Here is a 10459-nt window from a genome sequence, read left to right as displayed (position 1 = left end):
TGACCCGTCTCACAGATAAAAATTCGTGAAATCTTCTCATAAGAGAACTACTATTGATTTCATATACATGTTACACTAGAAGAAACTTGGAAGCCAATTTTGAATAGTTGTTACCCAATGTGAGGCATATTGGGATTAAAAAAACTCAGTGAGAACAATTATTATTACTATTATTATTATTATTATTATTATGTTATAATAGTGATAGGACAATTCTGGAAGAATAGAAATCATACTTGTATATTATAAAGAGATTATGTCAACCATGAAGCAATATTCCAATGCTTCTAGAATGAAACATGGCACATATTCAGCCAATCAAATTTTCTTATTTTTCTTTGAAAAATGCAACGATCAAGTTGTTATATTAGTCAATTTTTAAAAATTCAAATGTTCATACAATCATACATTATCTATACAAATATGTTTATAATAGGTCTCTTGTGAGACGTTTTAGGGACTCGGACGCTAATCATGTTCTTAATCATAATTGAGACTAATTAATCAATTATAAAACAGGGTCTAAATTTTTTTTAAAATGCGGAACGTATTGAAATAAAATATATATACATCTCAGTATAAAAGTACAAGTCATGTACTACATACATTTATTCAACTAAGGTTTAACAGCTAATATCAAGTGTCCAACCCTATCTCTAATCCAAGTCCGGAGCCTCCACTCTAATCACGATCTTTCCTCATCTCCTCGACCCTGGACCTTGTCCCACCTGTTGTCATGCACACATACAAAACAAGACAAATGCCGGATAACTCTGGTGAGAATAAATCCCAGTATAAACAATGTAAACATGCAATCATATAAAAACATATACAAAAGCATATAACAAATATCATTCACATGCAGCCAATCAACAAACATGAATGATATAACACTGTAAATCAACTAGTCATCACAGACTCGACTCAAACAACGCGTCGTCTCAGATTCGACTCAATTCTAACCTAGGGATCCCAATGGCTGGATATTGATAGTTATATCGAATCTCAGTCGATAGGAATGAATCAACCCTAAACGACATCGATATAATTCATATATCCAGTATCTGGGCGAAACAGCCGCAGAATTGACGAATCAGTCAAGAATTAAGCGAATCAGCCAATAATTAGACGAATCAGTCAGTAATTAAGCGAATCAGCCAAAGTTTAGACGAATCAGTCGATAACTAGACGAATCAGCCAATAACCAGACGAATCAGCCGGTGACTAGGCGAATCAGCCAATGACTAAACGAATCAGTAGTCAATACATGCAGTGGCTATAAATCAATAGACTATAAACATCAATCTCATCAATTACAAATATCAATGTAATAAACTAAGTATGTGATTTAGGGAGACTCGAGTCAAAACTCACTCGAGTTGTGCAATCCCAACTCAACATTAATTTATACCTTTCTTTCTGATACTCTGACTCTGTCGAAGTCTCGAACTCAAAGCCTGTCAATACTCAATCTGACAATAACAATATCGAGGGTACGGTATCAATACGCCACTCAAACAACACTGGATATAATCAGAATTCAATCAAATTCTGTTTCAACAACACAACGTCATAGTCTCAATATACCCAGCAATATCATCTCAGTCAGATATCAATTCTAACATCTCATAATCGGTAATAATTCAATTCTGATATCAAATCGATTCCAAAACAACTCCGAAATCATAACAATTACATATGGTATTTATTCTTCAGTCCGGTTTCGATTATACGATGTCTAACATGTCAAGAACATCATATATGAATCCTATCAGATTCTGAAAATACCATAATTTCAAAACATATCAAAACGTAGCAAAACTTACGTCCAGTTGTAGCCTACGTCGATAGGAACTCAATACCGAAGTCGGATTCAAAATCGGATAGACGGATTTCTCACAAAAGGCGTAAGGATTTTCAACCCTTTTTCTCGATTCTTCTCTTCTGAAGGGGGAAGGATTCGTGTATATATATATATATATACATCCACGTACATGCAAGAGGACGAGTGGCTCATCCTTTACGCAACACGTCTCGCGCATATGCGCGACATCAACCGGCGCATATGCGCGAGACCTTAAGTCTCGGCGCGTGTCTTCCCAACTGCTGGCGCATATGCGCGACACATTTCCGCGCATATGCGCCCAACTCTCTGGACTCAGCATTCCTGAATACACCTGCTCGCGCATATGCGCGTCATGTCTCGCGCATATGCGCGAGACTTACTGTTTCGGCAATCACCCCAAATACTTGCCTCGCGCATATGCGCGCCCGTTCTCGCGCATATGCGCGAGGTGTTCTGTCCTCGCGAAGGATCTTTCGGGCATATGCGCGCCTTTCTCCGCGCATGTGCGTGATGCCTACTGGTTTTCAACCTTTGTTCATGCTATCTCATGTCCTCTTCCATGTCATATCATTCTCAATCCATAATTCAATCTCCTTTTCGGATATCCTAATCTGATCCGTTTCGTCTATACTCTCATAAATTAATTAACGAATCATTTTAGATTAACAACACCTCAAATCTCGGACATTACAGACGTTCTCACCAATCTTTATTTGTATACACATATTTATAATAATAATTAACACTTTTGGAATAAAAAGAAACATTTTTTTATCGATGACCTAAATAGAAGACATATCTCACAAAAATGGCTCATGAGATCGTCTCACATAAGTTTTTGTGATATATTTAATATAGCTATACCAAGTTATCAAAATAATAAGTATGTATTATAACAAACAATCACAAAAAATTTAAATATAATTGATCGAAATTTTTTTGTATTGAAAATCCCCAATAAAAATAAATCTTTTAAGCTCAAATAAATCGTAAATGCACGAGACAAATTATAATATAGTGTACAAAGTACGAATATCGTTCCTACAGATATTGATTAGACAAATTTACTTCAAACATAATTATTTAGTTAATTAAACAATAACTGGAAAAAAATATAAAATAAATTAAAAGGATTCAAACAAACAAAATATGAATAATGACCAAACAATTTTTAGGATCTTGACACACCTACCTCAAACTATTTTCTACTGATTCAATTTGAATTCATAAAGCATGCTTTTGACTGGATTCCCTAATATATCAATAAAATCCATTGAGCTATATTAATCTAATAAACAAAATGCAGTAATCAAGTGTCATTGTGTTATTTAACAATCACAATCGCATTAACGAACCGTGGAATCCTCTAGATTTTAACCTATTGGACTATGACTATCAATATGTACTCAATCTCATATGTCTATGAAGTTTGTAGATCTATAGATTATGTTACTTTATCATGTGATAAAATCTCTTTTCTGTTTCAATTATAACATATAAAATCACTTCGAAGTTGATTGTGCTATAAAGATGCAATAAACACAATAACATAGTAAAGTATTGCTTATAAACAAAATTTGATCTTAGAAAGAATGCACGACATAAATGTTTGTGGTATGATCTTCTAAATCCTAGCTTAAATAAAAAGGAGAAAAACAATGTTATATCATTGTTCTTGATCTTTTGCTCTCTCTATTCTTCTATCTCGTTCCTTGCTTGTGACAGATGTCTTGTCTCCAATCTGATGATTTTCTTTCATGTATTAGGGTTATCACCCTTTATTATCTCCAAAATCCATCACGGAAAGAAATAAATCGTCCAAATAATTTTTTTTCATATTGAGTCGCGCAAGGACGATCGAAAATTATCGCCCCAACAAGAGATGTTATGTTCGAGCTTTTTGATTTTCCTTCAGGCGTGCTGGGGCAGTCATAAAGTGTCGTCCTAGTACGATCTACAATGTTCAACATCTCGATCCTCAAGCATTTAAGCTGGGGCAGTTGAGAATGACCGCCCTAACGCAACCTCTTCTGTCCCCTTTCATTAATCTTCGTCAACTTCCATATTTTTCGTCTACAACTAAACTAACATTCATGAAAAGTTACCCTATTTATAAATAAAAAACTCAAAACTTGGAAAAAAAAAATGGACCAACAAACAAACTCATACATAAATTAAACTAAAATTAACACAATAAAATATACAAATACGACCCCTATCAATAATTGTTTCTAGTTTTATACAAAAATTAACTAAACTCGAAAAATAATTATCAACAAAAATCATCTTTATGAGCACACATGTGTACTAAGCACTGGTGAATTATTATGTTTCCTCATTGATTTACGACGTTTTATTTTGATGAATTTTATGGTACTACCATTTATTTTAAGTTATATATTTTATTTATGAATTTAAATTGGCAATTGGAGGAGATGATTTAACTTGAAATAAATAACTTGATATGGAGAGGATTCTAAATGATATAGATATACTATATTTCATATTTTATCATAATTATCATTACATCTACATAGATTAGCAAGTGTTAAATTTTAAATTCACCAAACATGAATTGATCTTAACGATAAAATGAAATTAAAACAAATGAGTTTGAAACACATAAATTCAAGTCTGTCAATTTAAGAAAGTGCACACTTACATGAATACCGATGATGTGACATTCATCTGTTGAATAAGATAAAACATAGAAAAATTATATATCCTATAAGTAAGTGTCATCTTATCGATACCCACACAACTGCGTGATTATAAGGTTTATTAGATTTAGCTTTCTAATCAGTTAAATTTCAATTTTTGACTGGTAGGACAATTTATTATTTTATTTTATTGAAGTATTGACGCGATGTCAAATTTTTTTTATTTATATAAATTCAAGCATGTTAAATTTCTAGATAAAGTAAATTATTTAAATTTACTTTAAATTGTAAAAAATATTTTACTCAAATATAATTTTTAGTTGACAAGTGCCACGATTACAAGAAATCAAATATTATATGTTATAATATTAAATGTTAGTTGGTAGAAGTCTAGAAGGAAGGGAGGCGGACGCGATGTTGTTTTTTGAATTTTGAGAAGAATTGAATATAAAGAACAAAATACATGAAGTGAAATCCAAGGAAACACGCGATTCCCCTCCTCCACCAACAGCTCTGCCGCCGCCGCCGCCCTCCTGCTGCTTTTCAGAGGTTTGAATTTAATCAACACCCTTGAGAAAAAGCATAAAGAAAATAAAAGACCCAGCAGAAAGATACCTGGAAGACTTGAAAAGAAAGAACTGGGCGGCGATCAAGTGAGTTTTCTGATTCGCTTTGAGCACGTAATCTATTTTCTTTTGGGGTTTTTATTTTTCTTGAGGTTTAAAGATTGGTATTTTTTCGGACATTTTTTCCTTTTTTGTTTGGTTGAAGTGTAAAGCTATTATTTTTTGTCATTTCCTCGTGATATAACTGGCCTTTTTTTGTGAATGTGTGCGGTTACGTTTATTTTGGTTAGATTTGTGGGTTTTCATGTGATCTGAGTTTTAAGCAGTGACAGTTATTTTGCGAGCCTGAAGATGCGGAAATGGGAACTTTTGTGATTGATTGAATAATCTTGAGCTGGAAAAAGATATTGTTTTCCTTGCTTTGGTTGACCAGAAGATGGAGCTGATACTATCCAGATTGCAATTGGTGGGCTGATGTTTTCTGAGGTGGCTAGAAAATCAAGAGCTCATATGTTTTGACAGATTGTTCTCATTTCTCAATAAGGCTGATGTTTTTTGAGGTGGCTCAAAAATTAAGAGCTCGTATAGTTTTTACCAGATTGTTATCATTTATTGACAAAGTCGGAGAAATTTTTGGGGACAATAGTTCTTTAATAAAAGAAGCTAGTGAAAGTTGAAGGTGTTTGTTATAGTTGATGTGCGCGTGGGAATAACTATTAACTACTATATTCCCGCGAAAGAACTGGTGTTCCATTTGCCAAAATGACGAGTCTATCTTGTTCTGTTTTGATCGATATAGGATTGAAGTGTACAGTTGCTTTTAATTTCAAAATATACTTATGTTCTCTTGTTTGATTTGTTGCTTATGGTTCCACGAGAGAGGGCCCAATTTTCGACGTCTGAACTTGTAGAGTGTTTGTCCTTGATGCCCACCAAACAATTACCTATATAAAGCTTTAGATTATATCAGTTTCATCTACATGTGCTCGTAGAATTCTGGCTGAAATGAGATGTATAAAATGCTGAAGTCATTTTTGTTCTGGTTTATGTTCTCTGACATGGAGATTGATGTGGATGTATCAAAATGTTGTATTAATATTTTGTTTAGCAAGACCAAGCATCGTAGATTTCAATTTCTTTTTTTTGGGCTTGTCGTGGTAAATTAGAGTTTGATACTTAGTTTAGAAAAAAATTGCTTATATCTCTTGTTATTTTCATTTAGCTATGATATATAGTTAGCATATTTGCTTATAATATTGTATGACATGTTAGAATAATTTAGCATCAAGTATTTCATAATGGTAGTTTATCTCTTGAATACACCGATAATCACGTGCATTGACTGGTAGCTAACTCGAGTAGTTTCAGTAACACAAAGTCTACTGACCTGCTGGCGTAATTTATCCACGAACAAAATACCTGATCACATCAATGAGTTGAGGATAATGATTCATGTAGGGAGCCAGGTTGAATGGTTTAAAAGCATTTTTTCCAATTTCCGTGAAAATCCAGAACATATGATATTTACAAATTCACTCTATTTACTTGTGCATAGCATAACTAAAATAAGCTTTAACAATAGTTTTTAGGGACTAACTTTAAAATTCTTACATCTAAAAACGCGCAGTAAACATCATTAAAGAAAATAAATTAATAATCACCATGAAATTCCTCCTCCATTCTTCTAAATTTGATAATCTGCATTGTGTTGCATCCTCTCATTCGCTTAATGTCCCATGGTTAATAAATTTGTTCCATATTTGTGGATTACTTGATGTGGTTAAGATTTCTGTATCTTAATCTATGCTGCATCGTGGCAGTTTCATACGTTGGGATAATATTTTAGGTGAATTTTCCATTCTTCTCGTTTGATGAGTATGTATCATGCCATTATGTGCATGTGATGATATTTCTGCCTTATGCCATCTTATTTAATGATTATATCCTGTCCTATTTGGCAGATATATCTAGTGTCTCTATGAAAATTCCAGATTCAACTAAACGGTTGGAGAAAAAACTTGTTGCCAGCGAGGGTCAAGTACAAGAAGATAGTGAGTATGTGAGATTGGTTATACCAAATGAGCCAAGAACACCTGACGCAGATGCTTTACAATCTCAAGCACTTGCAAGAAAAAGATTACTTTTATGGTGGATCAAGGCCATAATTGGGTGTTTGATCTCCATAATTATCCTCCTTTGTTTCGTCAAATGGGGAATCCCCTTTCTTGTACAAAAGGTACTTCAATTTCATCACATTTTTTCTTGGTGCATATCTTTTTTCTTGTTATTTCTTTTGCTTAAAATTTGACGTGAAGTTAAATTTATTTTGGTTAATTACTTGCACCACAAAAATTATTCTACATATTTTGATATGCTTAGGGCTCTGTATTTAGCTAAATCTTAAGCCTGGAGTGTGAATGCGATATCAGCATTTTCAAGCTGCACACGGGGCAAATAAATGTTTTTTTTCCTTTTTCTTTTCTTGTGAAAAAGCTGTTATGGACCTTTTCCTTTCCTCTTTTTATAAAAACTTCATCTGTGATTTGAATATTTGTATAGGATTTGAAACAGGTGAGGATTAGCAGAAGGTAGGTGTTCCCTTGTATTGCCGTTTTGTTCAAGTCTTGATTGACACTTGCATTTATGACATCAATATTATGATCTTATTGTAAAATATGTTTGCAAATATACTTAGAGTCCATTTTTTCGCAAAGATGGCAATCATTAACCTTTGAGTTTGCAAGTTCAAATTTTTTTTATGTAAACATGCATGTATGTCGATGTCCTTCTGCAAATGTTGCTTTTTTGTCCTTGAAATGATACCTCTATTAAATATTATCATGACCAGCTATATATGAGATGTATTCCTGAGTGTTAACTTGTTCTTGTTAATATATTGTATCATGGTAACATGTTATTAATAACATGAAATTCTAAATACAGCCTAAACTGCTTTTCAAATGGCACATATATCTTAAGACATTATTGCCCATATCCTTTCAATCGCTATATTTACTTCTATTTAATCAGCAGTTATTTAATCCTTGTACAAAATTTAAATTTTCTGATATGCTATTCAATGACTGATAGGTTCTTTTTCCAATCTTGCAATGGGAAGCAACTGCATTTGGTCGTCCAGTTCTTGCAGTTGTTCTTGTAGCTTCTTTGGCTTTATTTCCCACATTTCTTATTCCTTCCGGTCCTTCCATGTGGCTAGCTGGTATGATTTTTGGATATGGCTTGGGCTTCGTTATAATCATGGTTGGAACAACAATTGGAATGATCTTGCCATACTTAATCGGTTTACTTTTTCGTGACAGAATTCATGTAAGACAAACAAATTCCATTTAAGCTTCTTTTTCATTCTTGTATCTGTATCAGAAAGGCTTCTACTATTGACCATTTTCCTTCATCATGTTGTATTTGACTCAATTCTCCATTTTTTAATCCGAAGCAATGGTTGAAAAGATGGCCTCGAAACGCTGCTATGATAAGGTTAGCCGGAGAAGGAAGCTGGTTCCATCAGTGTAAAATGGTTGCCCTTTTTAGGATATCTCCATTTCCATACACAATATTCAACTATGCAGTAGTGGTAACAAGTATGAGATTCTGGCCGTATTTATGTGGATCGGTTGCAGGAATGATTCCAGAAGCCTTCATTTACATCTACAGGTCAGTCTCCTCTCTCCCTCTCTCTCTTGTTTTGTTTCATCATCTTTTCCACAAATTCTTTAAGGCCATTTCCTGTCTTCGTATATTCATCAATGACATGGGTTTTCTCCATCTCTTTCTGGGCTTGTTTCTTGCAGTGGTCGACTGATAAGGACTTTAGCAGACGTAAAATATGGGAACCATCACCTAACTCTTGTGGAGATCGTTTACAACGTTATTTCATTCATAGTCGCGATTATCACTATTGTAGCCTTCACCATGTATGCGAAGAGGACATTGAACGATCTTGAAACAGCTGAGGGCAACGATGGTGACATTGCTGCCATAGACGATCACAAAATTGAGCTCAATATGCTTCCACTTGAAAAACACAATCCTTAGTTTTGTATTGTTTAGATGTTTTCTGTAAATGATTTCAGTATGATAGTATATCAGGTTGTGGTGTGAATGGAAGATTGATGATAATGAACTCGTACCATTCCCACGATTGCTGCCAAAGAAATTTTTTGATGTTCTTCCATCAGCAGTTCTTTCGAATTATATTTATTGCAGGGCGATTAAATATTATAAAACTTATTTTTATTACAAAACTCATATTTTTTAGAGCAAATTATCAATAAATTTCAATCCTAATAGGTAAATGTGTGTTTAATATGTGTCATATTGATTCTTTTTCTTCAGTATTTGACTAACCCAAAAAATATTTCAGTACTATTTGAGTTTACATGTGTTTTTTCGGATGAAATTTGATACAAAACATTGAAAATATAAAACAAATATATGATATTTCAGAACTAAATATTTAGATTTGACACTAATATAATATTTTTGAATACCTAAACACGTATAACAAATTTTGATATTAATTATACGTCTTTTTTGGATCAAAATTCGGTACAAAATATTGAAAATCTGATATTAATATATGATATTTGAATATTCAATGTTTCAGATCTGACATTAATATATGATGTTTGAGTACGCAAACATATATAACAAATTAGTACAAAATATTAAATATGTGGTACTAATATATGACATTTAAGTATAAACTCTTTCAAATCGGGTACTAATATATGATATTTGAGCACACAAACAAGTGTAGTAAGTATTGATATCAATATAGTTATTCAAATTTTATACTCAAGCTTTTATCTTTTTTATCAGATTTAAAACAATTTGTTCTATAATATGATTTCCAAATTTTGTATCGAATTTAATCCAAAAAAATAATTATGAGTCCAAGAAGTGTAAAAACATTTGTGTGAATCGAAGATCGCAGAGAAAGTTTCAATTTAACAAACTTAACACACGTTTAATCATACCGTTGAAGATTTAAAAGCAAGTCTCCATATGGTTAATCCCGAATTGTCAAAGAACTTACACTTAAATTTAGACGACAAAAAATTTCACCATTGTGTGGACAACTGCTGGAATTTGCTAATTAGTCTGTCTGACAAAATAAATCGGTAAAACTTAAATGATATCAAAGACAAGAACCGGGTAACTTTTACAATTTCGAATTTAAGATTTGTAATCCTTATAAATTATGATTTAGGCATCCTTGAACGCTTCAATTTGTGTAAAAAAAAAAAAAAATTACCTTTGACCCTAAAAAAATTAGGACCTCTCTGTACGAGAACATACCAAACAAAAACTGTCCAAGAAATCTTATCAACCTTATTCTGGAGTACTAAAAGTTTAGAACTATATAT

The 10459-nt window shown here is 32.9% G+C and overlaps 1 protein-coding gene across 1 annotated transcript; it reads left to right on the top strand.

Moving 5' to 3' along the window:
• The first annotated feature begins 4912 nt into the window (after positions 1-4912).
• LOC142553945 (uncharacterized) lies at positions 4913-9277 on the top strand. The gene is made up of 5 exons (XM_075664511.1): positions 4913-5159; positions 7034-7308; positions 8163-8399; positions 8527-8744; positions 8882-9277. Exons 2-5 carry the CDS (start codon positions 7051-7053, stop codon positions 9123-9125), a joined length of 957 nt encoding a protein of 318 aa, XP_075520626.1. The 5' UTR covers positions 4913-5159; positions 7034-7050; the 3' UTR covers positions 9126-9277.
• Positions 9278-10459: the final 1182 nt, after the last annotated feature.

Source organism: Primulina tabacum, chromosome 8 (assembly GCF_025594145.1).
Source record: "Primulina tabacum isolate GXHZ01 chromosome 8, ASM2559414v2, whole genome shotgun sequence".
Classification (NCBI taxonomy): domain Eukaryota; kingdom Viridiplantae; phylum Streptophyta; class Magnoliopsida; order Lamiales; family Gesneriaceae; genus Primulina; species Primulina tabacum.
Note: the sequence above shows the minus strand (reverse complement) of the source record. Positions and strands in the feature narration are given on the sequence as shown.